The sequence below is a fragment of the Malus domestica genome, chromosome 16 (assembly GCF_042453785.1).
Source record: "Malus domestica chromosome 16, GDT2T_hap1".
NCBI lineage: Eukaryota > Viridiplantae > Streptophyta > Magnoliopsida > Rosales > Rosaceae > Malus > Malus domestica.
In genome coordinates, this window is record NC_091676.1 from 11,223,042 (window position 1) to 11,248,260 (window position 25,219).

Genomic DNA, 25,219 nt, shown 5'->3' on the forward strand with positions numbered 1-25,219 from the left:
GCTATGAGAATAAGCTCATTTTTGCTGCTTCACGTTTTCAGCTTTTTTTCACCCAAAACTGTAAAAATAAGCTGTTTTTAATTGTTTACCAAACACATTTTTAAGCTCAGTTTTTTTTATACCCACTTTTTATAAAAGTACATCAGTACCAAATTAGTCCTAACCACCATTTAACTTCTCAAACCATTTATCCTGAAAAGATGAAGAGTTCAACCTCTCCAACACTCATATTTCTCATTCAAATTGTTTGTCTAGTTGTCTTTCTTCCAACAAGCCATTGTCGATCGGTTTTCTTCCCAAGGGATGATGCCAATCTGATCGACCAAACATGCCAACAAACACCAAATTACGATCTCTGCGTCTCTTCTCTTCAATCAGACCCTCGAAGAGCCGACGCAGATGTCAAGGGCTTAGGCATCATAATGGTTGATGTAGTTAAGGCTAGGGTAACTGAAACCCTAAACCTAATCGAGCTGCTTAAGAAGAGCCCGGGAGCTGAAGCCTTAAGGTCTTGCAACAGAATCTACAATGCAGTTTTAGGAACTGATATCCTAGTAGCCAATCAAGCTTTTGTTAAAGGTGACTATGACATAGCAGGCAAGTCATAAATGTTGTTGGCGTCAAGGCAGATGCTTGTGAAAATGGTTTTACCGGCGGCGGTGGCGGTTCTCCTTTGTTAGATATGAACAAAGCCATCCTTGATCTTGTAGCTGCGACAGCAGGAATTGCCAGGACATTGTTTTGATCTATTAATTTTCTGTTGCAATAAAGTAAATTAGATAATAATCAAGTTTCTTGTCTTCTAAAAGGGAAAAATAAATTTAAATTTGGTTCTAATTTTTTGAAACCTAACCTTAGTATGGAAATAAATTTTCGATTAAATAGCAATTAAATATTTTTCCTATAAAGAATAAACTATTTGAAAAGAAAATCACCAACTTAAAAAATGAATCAGAGCATTTATTGATCCTATCCCTATATATAATGTGGGTGTATCCGTGTATATATATATATATACTCTTATTGTTGACGTATTCGCTAATAAAGGTCGGCCGCATTAAAGAAATAATTAATTTTGTGTATTTAAATAGTGTTATTATTTGTATGATATTAACAATAAAACAGATTTTTTGACCAAAAAATAAAAGGTAAATTAATAAAAATAGCTTGAAAACTGTGAGTTTTAACGATAAGGACAAAATAAAGCATAAAGTGACTTTTTGGTGAAAAAATATGGTTTTTCGTTAAAGTAAACAGTACCGGAAGCTTTTCTTTAAAGTTCCCATAAAAAAAACAATACAACACATTTAAGCTGCTGGTTACCTTTGTCCACTAATTGATTTGTGCTGATATGCTAGCCTTTGCGAATAGCAGTAGATTTTGTGAGCATCTTAAAGACGACACACATAGGAAGCATCTCACAAGGCATGGTAAGAATCATGTCGGATTTTCTCATTAAGAAAGTTAATCAAACCAGATTTTTCACCATCCAGACAACAAAGTTTCATACTACTATATAAAGAGACTCACATCTTACCAAATGTTGTACTAATTAATCTGTTTCTCCATATATCATCTCCAAATCAAGCATCTACCAAAATTTTCTAAACCCTTTTTTCTTGCTTGGAAACATGAAGAATTTAATCCCTCTAGCACTCACTTTTCTCATACAAATTTCCCTTCTTCCGGTAAGCCAATGCAGGCCGGTTTACGTGCCAAATGACGCCACTCTTATTGACCAAACATGCCAAAAAACACCGGATCACAACCTTTGCGTCTCTTCTCTTCGATCAGACCCTCGAAGCTCCAGTGCAGACGTCAAAGGCTTAGGCATCATAATGGTTGATGTAGTTAAGGGTAAGGCAACGGACACATTGAACCAAATTAATGACCTTCTTAAGCAGAGGCCTGGTGACAAATCATTGAGCTCTTGTGCCGAAGTGTACAACACAGTTATAACAGCTGATGTGCCGGAAGCCAGTCAGGGTTTTAGTTTGGGTAACCCTAAGTTTGCGGAGCAAGGCATGAATGACGCTGCCGGCGAGGCTGTTTCGTGCGAAAATGGTTTTTCGGGGAGCTCTCCTCTGACGGATAAAAACAAATCTGTTCATGATGTTGCCGCTGTGGCTGCTGCAATTGCCAAAACTTTAGAATAGTTTGTTCCTTCATTTAGTTTTGTGTTCATCTATGGCGCCTTGGTAATTAACTCAATAAATCATTACAGTATCTAAAACCTTTTGTGTGATCTAGCTAGATCATCATTATCATTAACTTTATATGAACATGTTAACAACTTACCACACTCGAATCATTACATATTAATTTGATAACCAAAATTGCATTCCTTGGACTTGCAAATCAACGTTATTGTTAGAATGTGAGCATCCAACTTAAATTCAAGTGGCAACGAGGTGAATGCCCCAACATAGTTGAGGCTCTTATGACTTATGCCAGACTTCCATCCTTCGATGTGGGATGCTCTCAACACCCTTAGTTTTGTTGTGCCTAACACATGAAAAATACATTAGTTAGAACTTAGAACATGCTTTGGAACTGGAGAAATATATGATACTGATGAATAGAGTTTATTAAAGAACGGATTATGTTGCATTACTTGAACTAGTCCAACTATATATGGAACAAACATCAGTTGGTTATCAAAGAAATTTTCCATATGCTATTGATTATTTATTTGATATTATTAAACAAATCGACATGTTATCAATATATTTTTCTGCTTGTTGTTTAGCTTTGTTCCTTATTATTACTATTTCTTTCCATTGAGGCCAAAACTTGAGGAAATTAAAAATGGTGCTAATAACCGAATCATATATATTCCTCCAATTTTCTCATTACTTATACTTGAGCACCAAAGAAGAAGAATAACTTCCTGCTCAATGGTGACAATATTTCAAGCCAATCACGTACTGTCGTGTGAAAAAAATTATATAAAAAAGTGCCAATTTGTGATTGACTTTTCGAACCGTCTCAATAGCATCTTAGGCGTAGGTAAGTTTTTCTTGAAAATAGATGGCAATGCCAGAATGACACCAAAATACTAGACATGTGAACCAACACAAATGTAGACGCAATTGGAACTCATAGGCACATGATTACAAAAAGCGCCTACAAGTGGCAATCAATCAATCTGCCAATTGATGAAATTGAAACATGAGTATAAGTTGACTGCCAACAGAATCAGAACAAACAATCCCAACAAAGTTTCCATTTTTCTGTTCCCATCTCAGAAGATGAGTAGCTCAATCTCAAGATTCTCAACCCTTCCTTTTCTACTCATTGTTTTACTCATTGCACCCCCAACAACCCAATCATTTTTTCTTCCATCAGATGAAGGCAATGATCTGATACAAACAACATGCAAAAAAACACCCCACTATGATCTCTGCCTCTCAACCCTCCAATCAAACCCCGACAGCTCAAACGCCGACGTGCCGGGATTGGCCCGGATAGTATCCGATGCTCTACTGGCAAATGAAAGTGACACACTGGATTACATCCACGGCCTGCTGAAGCAGTCCCCGGAGGCAGATTTGCAGAAAGCATTGGCAAACTGTGCTGAGTTGTACATCCCAGTTGTGAAGTTTAGCCTGCCGCAGGCAATTGAAGCAATGGGAAATGGGCACTTTGGGTTTGCAAAGTACGGGATTTCTGATGCTGCAAAGGAGGCTGAGGCATGCGAGAAGGGTTTTGGAGGAGTGAAGTCTCCTCTCACTGATAGGAATGCTCTTGTGGATGATCTTTCTGGTGTGGCTGTTGCCATTCTCAATTTATTAAAGGGTTGATTTTTCCCTATCTTATTATTAGGAAAATGATAAATGATAACCGCACGTTCTTTTTCTCCTTCTACATGCTTTGGTTTTATCTATGTCAATTTTTCTTTAATTTGCTCAATTCAAAGATAAAAAATAAAAACGAGATAAAAAATAAAAACGAGTGTGCAGAAATCACTTTCCTAATATTATAGTTAGTGAGTATTTGTGTGATGTTGCTTTTCTTTTGCAGTTTTTGTTTGTACTTGTACCTGCTGATTCAGCCACTGAAATCAGAGTTATATTCTCTTCATGTTCCTTTGTGGGATAAGATGAGATGCAAACTTTTTTTCAACTGTTTTGAAGGGTAGGTTTGAAGAAGATCTTATATGAAATGGACTTATAGTTACGTGATATTTTTTATTCAATGATGCATTGTTTTTCTCTACGTGATAATGTGTTGTTGAATCAGAACGTCTTGTGACTGTAAATCCATTTTATGTAAGTTATTCTCGTAAATTCTAAACTGGATTGGGCCGAGTCAAGTTTCCGTAGTGACCCTATGTGGTCATGTCAGGTGCGAGGACATGACAGGCTATTAGGTGCTAGATCGTACGTGGCATGAACGAAGAAAGGTGAAATGCCTTATATGTCACATCTTCATTGTAATGAGGTGTCTGAGGATGAAGGCCCAAGAACATATGAACTCAAATTATAGATCAAGTTTTTTGTTTATCCATACGATTGAAAATACAGTTTCAAATTAGAACGGTAGAGGAAATGCCATACGCAGAAAGGAAGAGACACATAAAATGGTAAAGGAAAATAAAGCTTTTTCACACTTTCATTAATCCATGAACATGGTCGATATTGCAAGGTCGAGAATTTGAACATCGAGTGGAAGAGTAAACGCTCTTGCAGACTATAGCCTAATTTTCTGCTTAACTGGATCAAGATTTGCCATATCCTTGAGAATTATTTGTGATTTGCATTTATACATGTTGTATCATCTCAAAGATTTCCAGATTAAAAGATTTGGTTACTGTATACATGTGAAGGCAAATGGTATCTTGTGATGAATTGGGACCCTTCCTACTTATGTACAATTATTTGCCGGAAACTCACGGAGCAATTATACTGAGAGCCGCTTGACTACTAGAAGAAGCGAACACCCTGTGAAATCACATGTTATATGTGGCACCAATGCCTCAAAGCATGTTAAAAGCACACCCTGGCCAAAAGCACATCAACAAAAAGAAAATAAAAAGTTCAATGGGGGAACCTTAGCATGCTGCATGCACCCTAAGAAACGCAACATACGCCAGAATAACAACTGACACGTAACATTGTATTATTGGTCGGAATTCCACAGTTAGGGTTTATGCAAGCCGTTCCAGTTAAATGGGGTTTTCTATTGCCAAGTTTCCACAATCTTTCCCTTGCTAAAACTGTTTTGTAGCCAAAATGTGTACAAATTACATACCGGACAATGAAGAGATTCGTATTTTGGTGCAAAAAGAGGCACGCTAGCCTGACTAACTCGCCTCATCCACACATTACCAAAGCATCCCTCAAAGAACCAAAATTGACGTATCCATTCTACATTCATGGCATTCCATTCATAGAGGAAACGTTTGCATCTTTGGAGACAAACCAAACATCCTAAAACCCCAAATTCATAGATGGAAAATGCTGTTTGGATCCGATGCCTGCAGAACGGTAACAATGCGAATAAAGTATCACTTCAAATTCCGGCCAAAATAATGCAGCATTCGAAATGAAAAAGAGTCAGATTTAAGTGACTTTCTAGTCGGATAATTGCCACAACTTTATTAGAGGCCAAACCAGTTGCAAAGAAGGCAACTTTATCAGTATGCATCACCTACAAAACACAAAATGGTACTGTAACCTCTCTCTCTCTCTCTCTCTCTCTCTCTCTCTCTCTCTCTCTCTCTCTCTCTCTCTCTCTGTACATACAGGGTATCAATTACCTAGCTAGATTCAGCTTCTGTAATCATGCATACAAAAAAGTGCAAGCATCGATGGCTTGCACGAGGATTCAAAGGCATGTGGAATTTGTTGCTCAACATAGACTAGGCAACAACATTGTAATATCACCCTGCCCATCTTTTCAGCTTCTCCTGTGGATCCGAACCAGCAACCTGCTCTACGATACTGCAAGGTGCAATCAAAGTGGAACATTTTACTTCAGACCGTGAAACCAACATTGTTCATCAAGTTAGAAAAGTGTATATATCGATATTTATTCATACACATGAAGATGCCATAAAAACCAAAAAACAATAAGAAGCATTTTTTACTGAAGATAAAATGAATTTAACATACTTGGGGGACGCAGAACCAGGTTCGTTTGATGATGGATTTGGATAGTACTGAACTGAGATCAAATTGCCCTCTGCTCCTCCTGCAGACACTGGAGATCCCTCAAAGTTTACAGGTGAGCTTCTTCTATACGAAATTCCTGCATATAAACGCCAATAGAATGTGAATGTCAAGTAATGGGTAGGAAAATAAATATTTATAAATCCTTAATACAAAAAAAGGCACCGAGAAATTGTCCAATATAAAAAATTAAAATAAGAGAAAATAACCTTCCACTTCCATCCAAGTGTTTCAAAAGCCTAACTATTTCAATTTGATAAAGCCTAATGAGAATTAAGTAACTATTTAGTCTCCCTATGGTTGTCGACCATATGTAGTTAAGAGATTACGAATATCTGCGATATAATAACCTTATTTGACAACAAGACAAGCATAGTCTCTTGTTTCCTACTTCTCAGTTCTCACTAACAAAGAAATTAGTATTACACCTATCAAGAAAACAAAGGCATATCTCATTTAACAATATCGAAACAAATCTAAATAATAGAATAACAAAAATAAGAAAGTTAAAGGAAAAGTCTTGGGCTTTAGGGATCTCTAAAACAACAAATGTTGAGAAGCTTATTGAAGGTAAATAGAGTTTAATAAATATCTTCAATTGTAATAAGAAACAAATACGAATTATTTTGTGAATCACCTTTTTAACTAAAACATGCATTGCAGAAACAAACCCATTATTTTTCTGGGAATAACCAACAGAAATGTTAAAATAAGCATTGATGAGATACAAAAGTTCAAATTGTCAATCACAAAGAGCAAAAGTGATATGCACATCGCAAGTTCACCTTAACAGTTTGAAACTGTTTAAAACCATAAAACAACCAACAAACAAGTTAAGAACTATCAAATACCACAGATCTCGAGTTCAATAAAGAAATATTACCTTGTAAGATTAGCACGAGACAGAAGAGAATGGTGAGCAGCATGGCAAATGTGCTGCTATTGGAAGACGATGCCTTAGAAGCTTTCATCTTCTTTAAGGCTTTCATCCGCTCAATCCTTGCACGTTTCCACATGGCAATCTCAGAGAGTTCCTTGATTAACTTCTGGTCAGCCGCATCCAATGATGGGCCTCTTGGAGGTCTGGGAGGTTTAGGAGGCTTTTTATTGCTTGTCTTCTTCCGCTTGTCCTTCACCCGTGACTTCCCTACATGATCTATGCACTCATTCCCCTCCAGCACCTTGTTTGTTGCCACCTTCAAGTTATCGGGGCACACCACGCTGGAGTTGGACCCATTGCCACACAAACCGATTGTATCTTCAACTTTAGCTGTTCCATCCAACAGTCCGCCACAAACCTTAGCAATCAATGTCTTTGCCTGCTTCTTAGTACTCGAAACACCGCTATCACTTGAATCTTCTTCACTAACTACCACCCCATTTTCAAGATCAACTTCAAAGTCCTTTTCCCTTGGACTCTTTTGATCCATCACAAGCAACCAAACTCAAGTTAATTGCTAACTCCCTCCCCAGACTCCAAATGCGCAAAGCCACGTTACACCCCTCCCAAATGGAAACAACCAAATTTTGAATCTTGGAGTCAACCCATTAGAAGGAATGGCCTCTTCACAATATATATTATATTCAGAGGTGAAACTTGATAACAAATATATCTAGCTTCATCAAACAACAATTTCCAAATTAACTTGCAATTAAATCGAATACAGCTTAATTGAATGCAGTTTTACTTGTTTGACACGGCTCGGCGCTTTCCCAAAGAATAATCAACCAATAAACAACAGTGTCTCCCTCTTTTTTCCTCCCTTTCCTGTCAATCAACAAAACCCTCAAAGCATTAACAACAATACAAGCAAAACACAATACAATATACTAAAAACCCAAATGCAATGTGCATTCAATACTTGTCGAAAATCAAGAAATTAATCAACTTTATTCAATCCGAATGCGTCTCTCAGCTTCCAATTGCTTAAATGTACAAATTTAAGATTAAAAAGCAATGCTAAAATGAACCAAACCTGATCAAACAAAACTACATAATGAAAGATAAAGCAAAACCCATCAAAACCACAGCAATCGACACCCTTTATTATGCATCGCCATGAAATTTAACATTGCTTTCGAAAACCCAAAATTCAAAAAATTAAGAAATGATGGAAAAAAAATGCAAAAACTAAAGAAAAAGGAGAAAAGAGAAAGTAGAAACCTTCAAAAGAAAGCGAAGAAGCCCCAGATCCGATGCGGAGAAAGAGCTTACAGCGAAGATAGCGTCAAATATGGAAGCTTCAAGTGCTAATTAAAGAGAGTCAGAGTGAGAAGAGAGAGGGGGGGAGGGGAGGAGAGAGAGAGAGAGAGAGAGAGAGAGGAAGAAGGGAACGGACACGAGGAGTTTTAGGGGGATCACCGAGAAAGTGCAGGGCTTTTATATAATAAAATCAAATTTTGATTTCTGATTAAATATTGTGGCGCTATATCTTCGTCGGTTAAATACCACCGCAAACGACGCGCATCTCATGTTTTTCTTCTTCCTATTCCTCGCCCGCTTCACCGACACTTGCATGCCATTTTTTGAATCTTTGACTTCTCTTGTGGGGTTTTTTTTATTTTTTTTAAATCCCATTTGGCTTATATTTGGGCCAATTAAGGTTGTCCTTTGTGATTAGTGATAGTGAAGAGATCCGGTGCGGATCTCTCCCGTCAAAGGTCCAGAATCAAGTGATATGGACCGTTGAAATTTGATCAAATAGTTACAATTATTATAACTTTTATGAAGCTCCTGTTTGTAGCTGTTGGATCAAATTTCAACGATCCGGATCACTTCATCCTAGACCTTTGATGGGAGAGATCCGGACCCGATCTCTTCCCTTAATGATAAACACACTTCTTATTTTGAAACAAAGTGATGATCTTTATTGATTTTATAATTTGATTAGCATTTAAATCATGGAAATGGGTTTATGCTATACAATGTTTGTGGAATATTCTTTTGTTAGAAAGTCAATTAAGTTTACTTGTATGCATATTAGTCATTATGAAATCGTTTTAACGACAAAACGTATTAGAGAGTGTCTGATTATCCCAATAATCTTGTAATGCTAAGTTTAGGATTATATGTAGTTATGTAACTTTACCTAAAAGACATCGTTAATCTTATCTCTTTTTTACCAAATTCTCCTTTTTAATGGTAAAATCTCAATGCTAATGACGCTTTACAACAGTGTCAAAAAACAATTTATACTTATGCATTCTAGTACGGGTGATCTTCACTGATCCTCCTCCCCTAATAACTAACAAATGTTGGGAGACTATCTTAACGAAAAATTCTTTGGTCCTTGTATGAAAAGTTACCATCTCAATTATAAGATTAATTCAACAAGGTGTTTCACATACCATGTCAATAATGGTGTCTACAACTAAGAAAATATACGCACTTTCTGAATGAAAATTATTTATTTTTGAGATGACTAAGTATTATTTATTTGTTATACTTATACACTCACGATAGTTGCAATGAGCAAAAAAAAAAAAAAGGACGAACATAATACAATAAATAGACAAGAAAAAAATGTTCTTAACAACGTAAGTTATGCATACGAAGTTTTAGAATGGGTAACTATGAAAAAACCCCTTAAGGCAAAAACAATAGTCATTGTCCAAATATTTGAAAATGAGCTCAAGTTCTAATCATATTTGAGACTGACTTACCTACACCCTCAAAACGTGCATCATCAATGTCTCTTGAACCAATGAACATGATAATATGTGTTTTAAGTTTTTCACGCGCGCTCTTATATGATTGATTTAAGCACCGTCACTTTACCATCTTTGTCTCATATAACTTATTTTCTAGTGATGATAAGACATTGTAAAGAGAAAGACAACCGTATATAGTGTGGCTGGATTGAGATTTGAGAATTGAGACTCCCAATTTCTGGCAGTCCTCCAATCCATACGATTCAGAGAAGAATCCCTGCTGAGTAGTGCTGTCACCAAAACTTGATGAACAGAAGAAGATAAAAATGGAGGAGGGATAGGGATGGGTTATGGGGTTGGCCAACCATCTCACTCACTCACCAACTCTCTCCACGCCCACTATCTCCACGTGAATTAAAAATGGTGACACCCATTTTGTTTATACGTGGAGTTGTTTTTTTTTTTTTTAATTTTTAATAATTATGTGAAGTTGATCTGTTGATAATTGAGTTTATGTCCCATCGTTTAACATAGAGGACCCATTAGCAAAAGATATGAAACATTCATATGGATTTTGTGCTCCCTCATGTATGGTGCATGCATCGTTTAGGCGGGTGATTCCCCACAATCATATAAACATGATGATAAAATCTTTCGTATCATTGATTATAACTTGAATCTAATTATAAGTTTATTTTTTATTTTTTTATCACGTGATTAGACGATATATATGATATATCAAGTTGATAGTATAACTTGCTTACACATATGTTTGACATTTTATGTTTGTGCACAATCATGAGTTTATCTTTCTTGTGATATGACTAGTCACGTGATGAGAGAGATATGTAAGAGAGATATGTAAGAGAGAATTGAAGAAGTGGAAATGAGGAACTTGGGAGGGGAGAAGGGGTCTCGAGATCATCTCCGCTCATGCTCCTATTTGTAGTTGTACTCAACTAATTACGCATACGAATTTCTCATCACTACCTACCTTTGTTCCAAACCAAAACAACTTGTATATGTAGTAGTTGATGACAGGTTTTTGTTGAAGTTAGTACAAGCTGCTTTTGCGGGAGTGCTATTGTTGTAGCTATAAGCTGCTTTTGCCGGAGTGCTATTGTTGTAGTAGTTGATAAGTTTTGCTTTTTTACAAGAAAAGCTTAGGAACTTAAGACCATCTCCAAATGAAATGTCAAATTTTAAGTGGAATGTTATGTAATCAAATTTGAAGGTAAGAGCAAGCTTCAACCGATATGTGGATTGACATATGAGTTTTCATTTGTCAAATTTGACATATAAGAAAATGTGATGTCAAATAATTTTTAATTATTTTATTGGGTGGGTTTCATTAATGTACCAATTATAGATCTTGAAAATTTATGTTAATTGAATTTTTTTTTAATGGGTCTTACAAATATCATTTATAATAAAAAAACATATCGGTTGAAAAAAAAAAAATCTAACATTACCACATCAACCATCAAATTAACATTTAATATTTATTTTTTGACATCTCCTTTTTGAGATGCTCTAAGACTTGAGATTAATGATATGAAAAGGTTAAGAAAAATGGTTGTTGTTGATGCATAAAATCCGAAGGATCTTGGACCAACGTAAATCCGGCCGTGAATCACACAAACACATAAGAACACAAAGATGTATCGTGGTTCACCCCAATGTTTGGGCTACGTCCACACTGATGTTGATTATGTATGTATGTATGTATGGATTACAATAAATCGGCAAGGGAGCTCTCTGTGGATGCAGCCTTTGCCATTTTGCTCTCTATTTGTCTGATAGGGTATTGCCCTCTATTGTTGTGAGGGATGTATGTGAGACCCTGTGGATCTTAGTGAAGGGTGAGCCCTCTCAATGAGGGTGAGGGAGAGTTCCTTTTATAGAATAAGGGCTCCCTCCCCTTTTACATTTGTCATGGGCTTAGGGATGAGACCCAAAGACGAGGCCCAATATATGGTACCAACAGTTGTAATCCTCGGAAAGTGATCCTTTCCGGATCTCTTCCACCAAGGCCACTGAATCAAGTGATCCAGGCATTTGAAATTTCATCCAACAACCCACCTGTTTTGATCTCTTAATCTTAAAAGCTATAATAATTTTTTGCCATTAGATTAAATTTCAAAGGCCCGGATCACTTGATTCGGTGATCTTGATGGAGAGATCCGTCCTCAGCCATATTTAGGAGTCAAAAGGTCCACGTAAGATTCTGTCTGGACAAATATTAAAGAGATTATCTCAATTTTTCGTTGAATTTCTGTCACCTCATATTGTTTGAAAAATATTTTATATGATAGGAAAGTTAACGTTAAACTGTAAAATGGCAAAAAATCCATACAAAATCTTATTTTAAGAGAATCTCGTTAGCATTTCTCTTGTGTTAAAACTGCACAATCAATCTAAACAAATAGATCAGTTATATTGACTAAAATGTTAGGCCTCGTTTGTTTGACCTCCTTAGCTAGGACTGGATTAGCTAGGACTAATAACCCATGTTTGGTGCAAGCCGGGATTGAGTTTAGTGGGATTAAGTCGGACTCGTGCCGACTAAATCCTTCCTTAGCTGGGCTTAGTGAGACCCCCCGAGAAGGAGGGGATTGCTAGTCCCGTTTCCCTGTCTTCCCTCTCACGCCGCGTCCTCGTGCTCGTCCTGCACGACTGCACCATCTCTGACGACGACTCGTCTTCCTCCACCCATCCCTTGCCGTCTGCACCTCCAATCCCTGCCCATGCCCATACCTAGCCCCACCCACCCGTGCCGTCTGCAACTTCAATCCTCACCCATGGAAGAATAAGTGAAGTTGGACGGGAAAAAAGGCAAAGGGAAGAGAGAAAGGGATTTGAACGGAAAAACAGAGGGAAGAGAGAGGAAGCTGAACAGGAAAGCTCACCATGGTTGCCATTAAATTGGCGATGCTAAGCTTGAGAGGGAGGGGGTTGGGGTTTTTTGGGGAAAGCCGGTGGTACTGCGAAAATGAGGGAGAAAAGGCAGAAAAAGGGGCGGAGATAAAAATGAATCTGGGAAGAAGATGATTCTTCAAATGATAAAATAATAATAATAAAAAATTAGTAGATTAGATTAAATTAATGATAAAATATTGTATATATAGATTTAATAATATAATATTAGAGTCCTGCTTCTTAATCCGGCACTGCATCAAACGCTTCACTAAGTCAGTCTAGCTTAGTCTAGTCTAAGCCAGTCCAGCTTAGTCCCTGAAGCTAATCCAGTCCGAGATAGTCCGGTGCAACAAACACACCCTTATAGTCTTAACCTATCGAGCTAGCTTCGTGATAAAAAGCAGTCACCACTCACCACCCTCACACTAACACTCACGTACGGCCGATACATATTCTCTCCGCGGCACCTGAATATACCGAGGCTTAGGCCTCTTATCTCGGGTCCAATTAGCTTGGATACATTCATAACCATTCAAAGGCGGATTGGCCCATCAAAAAAAGGAGTTGGAAACGACAATTGAAATTCAAACTGTTCAACTGTTATGATCCTTTGCCATTGGAAATTTATCAACTTAAGCAGACATTCATGTTGGTTTATCGACAGAAATTTTACTAAAAACAGAGTACACTACAGTTCAACCCGATATATAAAAGCACTGCACAAATTGACATAGACTAAAACTTGAAGATAGCAGCGCCGCTCGACGGCTTGGAAGCAAAAACATATAGGCCGAGATCGTTATTGTTTATGACGCCTCCGTCAATTCGCGACTGGTAGAAGCGTTCCTGATATGGAAAAAAAAAAACCCCAAAGGAGATTTAGGTTCAACAAAATAAACAAACAAAATCGACAATGGAGGAAAGTACCATTAAGGATGTTAGCAGATGTGCAAACCTTTAAGTTGAGGATAAATTGTGGGACGATACTATCTTTTACCAAAGCAACTGCACAGCCGCCCCATCCAGCTCCCGTAAGCCTTGCCCCAAGAGCACCATTCTCCCGACAAATATTTACAAGTTCTTCCAACTCCGGACAGCTAGTTGATTGAAAAAGAAAGATGGTAAAGATAAGATTGGTAAAATTTACAAGATGTGATCAATTATTATTGCGAGTGTGTATCAGTAGTGTGCATGTAAATTCAAGGGAGATCGAAATTATAAATTTGTACCTGCACTCATATAACACACTGCAGCTGTAGTGGCTATCATTCATAAGATCCCCAAGCTTCTTTAGCTTATCCTCATCACTGCAAAGACAGTTCCAGTGTTAGAATAAAACCTTATATTTGTTCCCGGCACTAACAAGTTCTATATCGTACCTTAACCACACCCTAAGCTACCACCACATACAAAATTCCCATGTTTACTAAAGAGAACATAGAGTTAAGTTTAGTACCGATATGCCAATTCCATTCTATATCTTAAGCCATATTTATTGCATCATGGGTAGGGGGAAAAGAGTTCAAATGAACTAAGATAGTACACCACTGGCTCTAGTAACACGTGGTATCCCTCCCTACTTATTAAATGGCGGTAGGTCTCGAGTTTAAACCCTGAGAGGGGTATGATATAGAAGGGGGATTGCTATCCCTTTCTAGTTCTAGTAACCAACAGATTGGCACTTCCGCAACCAATATACAAACCTTACTGTTGATGAGACGGTGTCCTTGAAAGCATGTACCCGCTTGGCTTCAGAGTACACATGGGAGGCTCTCTGGTAAACAAGAGTTTTTCAACATTAAAACAAAATTCCCAGTTTTTAAGAAAAGAATCGACAAATTTAGCAATGACTCGATATAGCTAACAACAAAAGAAGTACCTGAGATAACTTGAAGTTCTTTGCAACGTTCAAAACATCCAAAGAAGACGAGGAATCTTTCAAGATAGAAGGCAGACTCTCCCTAAGGATTTCCTCTATTTCCCCAGCTGTATAAGGTTCTTCTTTTAAATTCTCCTGTAGATAAAGACAAACTGTTATTTAATTGATATAGATAGGGAAGCGATTAATACAGACCTACAACGAAAATAATCAAATGTATGAAGCACCGATTGACAAAATTTTGGCAGGCAATGAATAAAACTACCTTTACAGCCACGACAGGATCTGTTGACCCACGAGTACTAGCAAATGATATGCACAACCCTTCAACGTCGGAAAGAGTTTTGACACTTGATATTGCCTCTTGCGGTTTCATCCCCAACTTTATCCCAAGCACAATCTAAAAAAGTTTCCAAGTCCACAATGTGAGTACATAATATTTCCAACAAAAAAAATTAGTACACCCTTCTTGTGAGCTGAAAACCCAGGTTGATATTTACCCCCTGTATTAATAGCTCATAAAAGAATTTAGGATTTGGAACATAAGTTTTGGGTCGAAGACCAAAATATATCAAACTTACAGCAGCCAGACGACATTCAACAACTCGGTTATTGTAATTTGTGGCAGCAGTTACTGCTTTCTGAGAAACTGCCAAAGAATTGGCCACAACAAAAGTCCCACCAGCCGGAAGTTGCACATCAGTAGCACGAACAGGGTTGAAATCAATTAGTTCTGCAAACCCAGTCTTGGCCATCACAGAGATTGCCTGCAATTTGAACCAATATCAGGACAACCAAGTACGTGACAGATAACAGATTTAAATTAATCAAGAATGAAAAATTTATCGGACCTGATCCATTCCACCAGATTGTGTGCCAATGTGACGCTCACAATCACATGTAAGTTGGGCAACTACTTTCTGCACACAAGAAACAATGTCAGCATTGGAAACTTATCTATACAATATGTACAGCACCGGCACACAGACCACTAAAATACCTTGGGGAAATTCACATCAAAAGCAGCCATTATCGCAATCGTAGAAGCACAAACTAATGCAGCAGAGCTCGATAGTCCGGAGCCTATACAAAACAATAAATCTCAAATTTTACTCCACCATATGAGAAACTAGCTGCCCTGTACTTATATATAGATATTATCAATCTAATTAACCTTAAAATTTACAACATTAATTGATGGGAAATGCACCTGTAGGAACTGCTCCATCGATAAGAACATCAAGTCCAACTGATCCAACATTTTCTCCCTTCGATTTGGCAAATTCGTAAAAACCTTTGTACCTGAACAACAACATAAACCATCACTTTCTGCCGTACATTCAGAAACTGATAGTTTTAACGTTTGACCATCAAAATGTTTTCATCATCAAACAAAAAGAAAGGAAAAAAACTAAATTTATCCAAACATACAGATCAAAGCATGGATTTTATGTCTTACCCACAAATGAAATAGTGCCCCCATCTGCGATTCTTCAAGTCAATTTCCTTCAACCACCAGAAAAAGTTAAAAGTCAAAAACTTTGACTAAAATTGAACATCGATATCAACGGGGATGATCATGTCAAACAATTTGGTACCTGGGTCGGGTCGGCGGGATAAGTGCAAATTTGGTACTTGTCGTTGACATTGGCGATTCTGAGAACTTTCTCGGTGTCTCCGTCGTCGCGCTTCCGAATTGCGACAATGGTGTCCTGTCGTATGGCCATCGGCAGCACCGAGTAGCCCTCGTAGTCTATGTGCTCTCCGATCAAGTTCACTCTCCCTGAATCCACCGTCCGATCACAAATTCAAACACGTGCACAAACTCGAAAACTGAAAAATCCCCGAGAGAGAGAGAGAGAGAGAAAGAGGGACCCACCTGGAGAGCGAGCGAAGAGTTGGGGAGGTTGACCGAAAACCTGCTGGAACTTGGACTTCAGCCGGTGGAATCGGAGCCTGGCCTCGTCGAGTTGGGAGGAGTCGCCGTAGACGGCGTCGAGGCTGTCGTGAATTGGGATGGGGAGTTCTTCGTGTTTTGCCATTTGTGCCATCTACTTGATTACCCGAACGCTCTGCAACCACTTAAAAGAAAACTCAAAGCCCCCCGTGACGGCGACGGCGACGGCGACGCAAGCAAACAAAAACTTTAAGTTATCCAATTATTATCGAATAATTAATAATTAGAGAATAATTTAGGACAGTTTGAGATTCGGATTAAGGATGAAGGGGAAGATATAGGAGCGAGGAGTCGGAGGAGTCGGAGGAGTCGGAGTTTTAGAACCCGCTAGTTAAGGAAGAAGATTTTTTTATGGGGACGAGAATTAAGGAAGCAGATAAACATCCTGGTAAGATTAAGATTTAGATAAACCTGTTTTATTGTAACCACGTCGTTTGTTACCTTTCGAAGTGGTTTTATATCGAGAATCTGGAACCTTGATGGGTAGTTACGTGGGATTTGGATAATTCTGGATTCAGATATAGGAGTGCTCGTTGTCGTTTCGGATTGGTTTACTCGTTTTGTGAATATATTTTAGGATTTTTTATTATTTTATTTTGCTGTTACATTACGTGGGGTAAGGTGTAACCGCTGCCGGTATGCTTTTTACGGAGTGGGCGGCGAGGCACGGGAGGTGCGGTGGCGCGGAGGACTGGCTGGCAAAACAACAACAATCCTCATATTAAATAATAGAGAAATTTTATTTAAACCCATCTAACCTATTTTTACACCCAACTTATTCTTTGCACCCATTTAATTTTTAACTAAACTATTAACATCTCTTTAAACCCAAATTTAATATCAAATATACCCCATAAACCCAATTCAATATGTGGATTTATTTTTACACCCATTTGATTTTTAGAAGCTAAATTTGATGGGAGGATTACAACATTGTCAAGTGCAGAATTGCTAATGCAAATTTAGGTGCAACAGAAACAACGAACAAAATTAATAAAAAGCATGTATAAGAACGACAGATCTCGATGGAGGGATCAAGGGTTGAATGGGACCGGGATTAGGTTAAGAGGAGCTTTCTTGTGGACTGTGAGTCCGTAAACTTCATCGGTGTCCATGGTCTCGACCAATTCCTTACCACCACCAGGCAATTTCCAATCAAACCAATACAGAAGGTTGGAAAGTACATATTCAGCAGAAGCAACCCCAAAGCCGAGTCCAGGGCATACCCTTCTCCCAACACCGAACGGGATGAGTTCAAACTCCTGACCTACGAAACCAATGGACTTCTCCTCGAACCTTTTAGGCTAAAACTCATTGGGGTTGCCCCAGACTTTGGGGGTCCCTTTGTACTGAGTATGCGCTCACAAACACTTGCGTTTTTGCAGGGATGTTGTAGCCTCCCAATTTCACGTCTGTACTTTTTTCGCGAGGAAGTAAAAGAGGCGTCAGAGGATGAACTCTCATATTTTCTTTGATGCAACATATCATGTAGGTCATTTGGGGGATGTCAACTTTCTCATCTACAAATCCCTTGTTCCCCACCACCCTTCTTACCTCTTCCTGGACTTTCTTCATCACGCGTGGATTTTTCGCAAGCTATGTCATCAACCATATCATGGCAGTCCAACTAGTATCACTTCCTCCAATAAACATGTCCTGAAATCGTAAAATTAAGAATCCAAGTCAATCTTCAGCTATGCAGGATTGATAGAAAAAAAAATTGAAATTGAACGAACAAAAAATTCATAAATTGAGTCATACCTTGGTTGGAGGATTCAAAACTTCAAAATCACCACCTATCAATAGAAAAAGTTATTTTTCTCTATGATTAGGGTTTTAGCTAGAATGAACGCAGGATAAACAAAGAATGATCGTAGGGTTTAATTATAGTGTTTGGGTTTATTGATAAATTTGAGTTTTATTATTAATTTCATTTTGTACTTAATAGTAATTATGCAATAGGGTAAAATAGACAATTAACATTCAAAATTTTAAGTTGGGTGTAAAGAGGTTGCATGACACACCCCGTCCCGAAGGAGTGCATGCTGGCCGTCACATGAGAGTGACGTAACCATTTACACAGTTCGGAAGCTTTTAAAATACAATTATTAAAATGGAAACCCTCGAGGGTGAGTCCTACTTTTGTGAATTCTGTCAGAATACCGTTGGATTCCTCGTGGCCACCAAAACTCTGCTATCAAGAACCTGGAGGGGCGAAAAACAAAATTGAGTGGGTCAGTAAAACCAAGCTTTTCAAAAACATTTCGCCAAAAATAATTCTAACCCCTCACTGTAAAACCTGTATACTTTTCCCAGAAAATAGTATAATAACATAATACTTTTCATAAATCTCGAATCATCAATTTTTCGTTAAAACCCGAAAGTATGCCATGTTTTAATTTCGAAAACAAAATAAATGATGCATCAATGTAACATGTGAAAAGTTGAATTAACCGGAGACCCTGCAGTTGGTCCTGTACGGTTAATTCCATAGCTCAACATCCAATCCAACCGGAGTCACCTCGATGACCTGTACGGCACTACACTGCAGATAAGTCGGAACTACCTGAAGTAGTCTGTACGACATGGATGGTGTAATAATACGCTCTAGTGCTTCTCTCATCAATCATCTGTGCACATAATCTAAGGTCACCCACTAGTCGGAATCACATCTAGTAATCTATACGACTAGCATGTCGGAACCCTCACTTGGTCTGTACGACATCCACCTACTTGGATCCAAGACGAGCGTGCGGTGTGGTGAATAATATAAGCACTAACACCATGATTGCAGGTTATGAGCTATCCACAATATACACATCAACAATGCACATGAATAATATAAAACTCACCTGATACTTACCTGTGCGTCCACAGCACCAATTCACATATATATATGCATCATACATCAATTCATGCTTTTCATATACTTCTATGCATGGCATTTCAAATCATACTTTTCATATAAATCTATCCATGGCATTTTAAATCATACTTTCATTTAAATTCAATTTCTGGGAAAACTCAATAGTATATAGGTAATACGAAAACAAAACTGCCCACTCACCTGGAGTTTGCCCTACAACTCCCTAGCACAACACATCAAGGCGTCATGACGATCGCCGCCTAGAACAATAATCAAATCCAACCTCAGAAATCATATCGATAGAATATAACTTATATAAAACACATCACTACGCAGTTCGATCCGAAAGATCTGTAACTCAGATTTTAAATCCATAACTTCCAGAGGTCCACAATATATCTCTAGGACAACATCCTGAAATTTCATTACCATCCAACGGTCGGATCTCCGTCAATTTCCAAAACTAAGTGACGGTTAACATTTTATTTTATGAACTTACAACTCCAATTCTGGAAGATCCGTAACTCGGATTCCCAATCCGTAAGTTCCAATAATCCTCAAATATTACGTATTACAACGTATCAAAGTTTGGTGACGATCCAACGGTCGGATCGTCAATTCACATTTTCACCTAAATGCGAAAACTATAAAACGTTATTTAAAGCACCTAACCAATAATCGTAATAACTTTCTCATACGGTGCTCAATTTGGGTATATGAATATACCACAGTGATCTACTTGACGTCACGAACGTCGACATATTTTTAGATTATTTTTTTGATGTGCCACGCGCCCCCACGCGCCGCACGTGGCACGGGCCTACGCGCCCCCCACGCGCCCTTCTTCTTCCTTGGGTCGCCGGCCTGGTTTTTCCGGCGACCGTTTTCCGGCCAATTTTAAAACCTCTTGTTCTCCTTCGTTTTTCACCCATTTTCTTCGTATTTTATATCAAATTGAAGCCCCAAACATGTAGAATCACGATAGACTAGTTTAAGGCTCTAAAAATCAAGAAATCTCACCGGAAAATTCCCAAGAAATTCGGCCAAAATGGAACCACGTGATCCCGACGTCCAAATCCTTCAAACGAAGTACTCCGAACCTCCTTAGGACTTCACTAAGCTCACTACAAGCTTAGAATTCCCTGAAACACGACATTTTACGTGTGCATGAACAGTAACTCAAAAATGGAGGTTCGGGTTTCCCGTGATTTCGAGGGTTTCACTTCCTAAAACTAGTACCAATGAACTCAGAACGTCGAAAGGATGAAGATGCATACCTTGGTTGCCTCGATCCGTCGAGTTTTTGGAGGGTTTGGGTGTGTGCCGTACACATTGGGTGTGTGTGAGGTCGAGGGAAAGAGACAGAGAGTGACAGAGAGTGCTACGAGAGGGAGAGAAGACAGGGAGTGCGTGTGTGTGTGATTGTGTGGCCCAACACAATCCTCACCATCCATCCAAATCCCTAACCACAAAAATTCAAATTCCAAAAGTTTAATCCCAAAACTTACAAAATTAATTCAAATAATGTCACACACACACGTACCTTAATGCCCGCCAAGGGTAATTACGTCAATTCACGTCCCAGATATAAAAATCCCGGGACGGGCTGTGACATTGCATGGGTTTAAATAAAATTTCCCTAAATAATATAAGGGTTATTAGTTAAAAATGCCCCATTGAAATTGTCATTGAGTCTCAGTTCATCCATTGAAACTGGTTTTGTCTCATTTTGCCTCTTGAGATTGACAACTTCAACTTTTTTGTCTCATTTTACCCACTTCCGTTAATGGATCCTTAAATTTAAGAGTATTTTTTACATTTCAGATTTTACACATTTATTTACCTCTAGTCCTCACACTAAACAAGTCTCAATTTTATTTTTGACAACTCTAATTCAAATGCATAAATTTTAGGCATTTTTAAAAATAAATCATCCAATCAATAGAGAAATTCCGACCAACAAAATCATTGTATCAACTAAATTAAGGGTTACATTTGTTTGAAAGTTGCAAGATATCCATGTATTAGGCTAAAACTTTGCAATTGAAAAATATTCATTACAACAAAATCATTATACCATTAAGCTATCCTATCCAAAATACTTCCCAAACCAAAAAAATCATTTTAACACAGTTTGAACAAGCTCATGCCTAGTGGAATCAGTAACACACTCTGAATCGAGCTGTGCTGACCGACACTGGGAAGGTGACAAAGTCATAAAATGTGGTGATGTGGTAAATGTGAATGAATTAAAACCTAAAAGTGACTAAATGTAAGAGTGCGCATGTGAGCGGAATTGAACCCATTTCACACGTGATATCAGAGCATAAGTAAAGTACAGTAAAATTAGAATAAGAAATATACTATCGGAAGTGATTTCCGATACCAACTTTTGTCAGGAATCCTCGTTGCCACAAGAGTTCTGCCACTAAAACCTAGAGGGACGAAAAATAAGGATGAGTGGGCTTGAAAAATAAAGTTTTGTAAACCATTTTCGAAAAATGTAACCCCTCACTGTAAAACAAGTATATGATTTCTCAACAATATTATAATAATAGTATGTACTAGGTACCCTGCAACAGAAGTGAGCTAAAGGATATAGGCACAACAGCAAGGTATCTCAACATCAAATCTCAATTCATTATTACAAGAAATCAATGCTCATTAATTTATGTAGGCACACTAGTCCATTGGAGAGTTATTCAACCAATGGAACAGGCTGAGTGTAGGTTTTACATTCTGGTACTACATCACGTGAGATGCGCTAGTCGCATCACACAAAGGGACAGGCTGACACTTAACTTTGGATCCATAGCGAATGTAAACGGTGCATGTGAACTACACGTGAAGCTGGTCTTGGGCCTAGAACAGTACAAATAACTAAGAGACATCGTGCAAACACATAATAATGAGCAGATAAAATGCAAAAATGTCATGCCACAAGTTTATGTTCACAAATAATATTAAAAACATAAAGTGTACGAAAAGTTTATTTGTAATGCTAAACATGACAAGTCACATCATAATATATAAAAGCAGTTGTTAGAAAAAAATCACATATACATATATATACATAAAAACAAAAATACCCACTCACAGATATATGTAGATCGTAATCGTCCAACTATTCTGCATGCTGAACTCCTCCGAGAGGACTAATTAATAAACCTAATTTTCTTTAGTTTGCTCAAGAACATAATTTTCGTTGGAAATTTGGAAATAAATTCAATTGCCCCGTTCGGAGCCGTTACACAACCGAATTTGACCTATAATATATCAAAACAAAACTTAGGACAAGAGAAATAAGATTATACCTATTTTAAGGCCAAAAGATGGCCGAAGCTCGTCGAAAAATTCATTGAAAGTGACGGCCCGAGTTGGAGTTCTTCGTTTTCTTCTATTTCGAAGTAGATTCGAGCATGCAAGCTCAAACCGGTGGTCTAGGGAAATCATCATGTGCCTTCAACCCAACCAAACCAACGGGGTTTGGCCAGGTTTCGCTAGGGAATCCTACAAACTTTAACAGAAAAACAGAGTGAGGAAATTGTCCTTCAAATGCACTAACAAGTGTATGCATGTTAGTAAAATATACTGGAAGGTCAAGGGAGAGCTTAAGGATGGAAATCCTGAACATACCATGGTTGGAAGAGTGAAGGTTTTGTCGGCGTTCGTCGAACCTCGAAAAGTGGACCTTGTCTTCCTATAGGTTTTCTTACAACCAAAGGTTGAGGACGAGTTGCAGAGAGTCCTAGGAAATTTTTGGAAGAGTATGGGCAGTGTTGGTGGTGATAAGAGATGGATGTCTGGGTTGTCCAAGGGGAAGAAAAAAGTGCATGGAAAGGAAAAGGTGCATGAAAGAGTTAAGAGAGGAAATGAGATATAGTCTGTGAGTTGTGAGGTTGAGTGAATTTAGTGGAAGGAGAGAAAGTAACGTGAAGGTTAATGTGGGAGAGATTGTGTGAGAGTAATGATGACAATTGTGGTTGTGTGAATTGATAAAGAGACAAAGGGAGAGATGTGAGGGAACCGGCCAAAATGGGAGAAATAGTGAAGTGGTGTGATGGAACAAGTGGGAAAGAAATAGAGTATTAAGAGTGAAAAAAAGACGGGTAAATATCAGTTTACTACCATCAAGTTTTGTGGTTTTCAACATTTGGTACATGAAGTTTTTTTCATCCTAGAGTCATACCTAAAGTATTAATTTTGGGACAGTCTCATACATCCATTAGTCTGTCTATTAAATCAGCCGTTAACTGATGATGTGGCGCCCATGTGGACAATGACTGGACGTCATGTGTCAATATAAGCCCACGTGGATATTTAAAAAAATTAAAAAAAAAAAAAACCATTCTTGTTCAACCTCACACCTCGACCCCCCTCTCGATCCCACCCAACCCTCTATCCTTTCTCTTGCCCACCTAACCTTTCGTCCCTTCTCCCTCCACTGTCGATGATGGCGTCCATCCCACTTCGTAACTCTCCATCCACACCCAACGGTAGATAACACACTCCACATCTTCAGATCCAAAAACACACTACAATCCGCGATCTGCAACACACTCCACATCTCCAGATCTAGAAACACATTGCACATCCGCGATTCGACCTTGAAGATGAGAAAAAAATTGAGATATAGGAGAGAGAAAGAGAGAAAGTTCAAATCTGAGGGAGTTAATCGGATTGTCGAGTTGTACGGGTCGGCAGGAGGTGAACCGGCATCAGCCGTGGAGAAAGAAATGACGAACGATTAGGTGGGAGAGAGAAGGGATGAAGGGTTGGGTGAGATCAAAGGGATGAAGGGTTGGGTGAGATCGTCGGGGAAGGGGGGAGGGGTTGGGGTGTGGGTAGAAGAATGATGGTTTAGAGGGTCGAGGTGTAGGTAAAAGAAGAATTGAGGGTTGGGAGACGACGACGATTTGTCTGGGAGCCTGAATGCAATGGTTGATGAGCTGCGAAGGCTGAGGGTCAAGGAGCTCTGACGCGAGGTCTACCGTCACTTCCCACATTAGCGAAGAAGGAAAGGGTGGGGTGGGGGATGTAGAAAATGGGGGTTTTTTTTTTGTATTTTTTTAATTTTTTAATATTGAAGCGGGCCTATATTGACACGTGACGCCCAATAATTGTCCATGTTGGTGCCACATCATTATTTAACATAAGTTCTAACATAAAACTTAACAAATGTATGAGACTATCTCAAAATTAATACTTTAGGTATGACTCTGGGACAAAAACAAACTCCATAAAAAAACTCCATGTACTAAATGTTGAAAACCACGAAACTTGAGAGTAGTCAATTGATATTTACCCAATAAAGAAAGTGAGAATTTGATGAATAGTGTGGGGTTTTTAAGGAGGAAGATTCTCTTCCTTCCTAATCTGTGACAGCCCATCCCGAATTATTTTTATCGATGGCATGAAATGTCAATTTCGTCCTTAAGTGTTGGATTGTGAGTGTGTGAAATGGGCCAATTATCTTAAGTCCTAATTGTTTGGACCTAATTAGGACTAAGATTACTTTTGTTGGTTTTGGTTGGTGACCAAGTGAGGACCACACACGCACAAAACACCCCGTGCACTTTCTCTTTCTCTCATTCTCTCGGCCTTCCTACCATTTTCGTACAAAACGTACGGACGAACACCAAACTCACACTTCATGCACGGATCGACGTCAACCAGGTAATATTCGAACTCCTTGTAAGATTTTGAGTTCATCTGAAACCTTCGTATTCTTAAGAAACCACAACCGCCGAATTCATGCATTGTTCATGCACTCA

General features: G+C 38.4%; 3 protein-coding genes across 3 annotated transcripts; 1 reads left to right on the forward strand and 2 right to left on the reverse strand.

The window, feature by feature from the left end:
• The first annotated feature begins 1,592 nt into the window (after nucleotides 1-1,592).
• Nucleotides 1,593-2,233, forward strand: LOC103403628 (cell wall / vacuolar inhibitor of fructosidase 1-like). The gene has a single exon (XM_008342474.3). It carries the CDS (start codon nucleotides 1,632-1,634, stop codon nucleotides 2,154-2,156), a length of 525 nt encoding a protein of 174 aa, XP_008340696.1. The 5' UTR covers nucleotides 1,593-1,631; the 3' UTR covers nucleotides 2,157-2,233.
• A 3,330-nt stretch (nucleotides 2,234-5,563) lies between these two features.
• On the reverse strand, nucleotides 5,564-8,718 carry LOC103403519 (uncharacterized). The gene is made up of 4 exons (XM_008342359.4): nucleotides 8,338-8,718; nucleotides 7,057-7,941; nucleotides 6,117-6,252; nucleotides 5,564-5,945 (listed from the first exon to the last, which is right to left on the reverse strand). The coding sequence occupies exons 2-4, from the start codon at nucleotides 7,601-7,603 to the stop codon at nucleotides 5,885-5,887; spliced, it is 744 nt and encodes a 247-aa protein (XP_008340581.1). The 5' UTR covers nucleotides 7,604-7,941; nucleotides 8,338-8,718; the 3' UTR covers nucleotides 5,564-5,884.
• A 4,602-nt stretch (nucleotides 8,719-13,320) lies between these two features.
• Nucleotides 13,321-17,297, reverse strand: LOC103403520 (galactokinase-like). Its single transcript, XM_008342360.4, has 13 exons — nucleotides 16,502-17,297; nucleotides 16,221-16,405; nucleotides 16,082-16,128; nucleotides 15,833-15,924; nucleotides 15,623-15,705; nucleotides 15,474-15,542; nucleotides 15,204-15,389; nucleotides 14,888-15,022; nucleotides 14,623-14,757; nucleotides 14,447-14,517; nucleotides 13,973-14,050; nucleotides 13,699-13,840; nucleotides 13,321-13,589 (listed from the first exon to the last, which is right to left on the reverse strand). Exons 1-13 carry the CDS (start codon nucleotides 16,671-16,673, stop codon nucleotides 13,479-13,481), a joined length of 1,506 nt encoding a protein of 501 aa, XP_008340582.3. The 5' UTR covers nucleotides 16,674-17,297; the 3' UTR covers nucleotides 13,321-13,478.
• Nucleotides 17,298-25,219: the final 7,922 nt, after the last annotated feature.

Coding starts and splice junctions, on each gene's coding strand:
- LOC103403628 (XM_008342474.3), top strand. CDS start 1,632: ATGAAGAATTTAATCCCTCTAGCACTCACTTTTCTCATACAAATTTCC.
- LOC103403519 (XM_008342359.4), bottom strand. CDS start 7,603: ATGGATCAAAAGAGTCCAAGGGAAAAGGACTTTGAAGTTGATCTTGAA. Junction 6,253..7,056: donor TCTCGTGCTAATCTTACAAG/GTAATATTTCTT, acceptor GTTTATATGCAG/GAATTTCGTATAGAAGAAGC. Junction 5,946..6,116: donor CCTGGTTCTGCGTCCCCCAA/GTATGTTAAATT, acceptor TGCACCTTGCAG/TATCGTAGAGCAGGTTGCTG.
- LOC103403520 (XM_008342360.4), bottom strand. CDS start 16,673: ATGGCACAAATGGCAAAACACGAAGAACTCCCCATCCCAATTCACGAC. Junction 16,406..16,501: donor ACTCTTCGCTCGCTCTCCAG/GTGGGTCCCTCT, acceptor CGGTGGATTCAG/GGAGAGTGAACTTGATCGGA. Junction 14,051..14,446: donor ACCGTCTCATCAACAGTAAG/GTTTGTATATTG, acceptor CTGTCTTTGCAG/TGATGAGGATAAGCTAAAGA.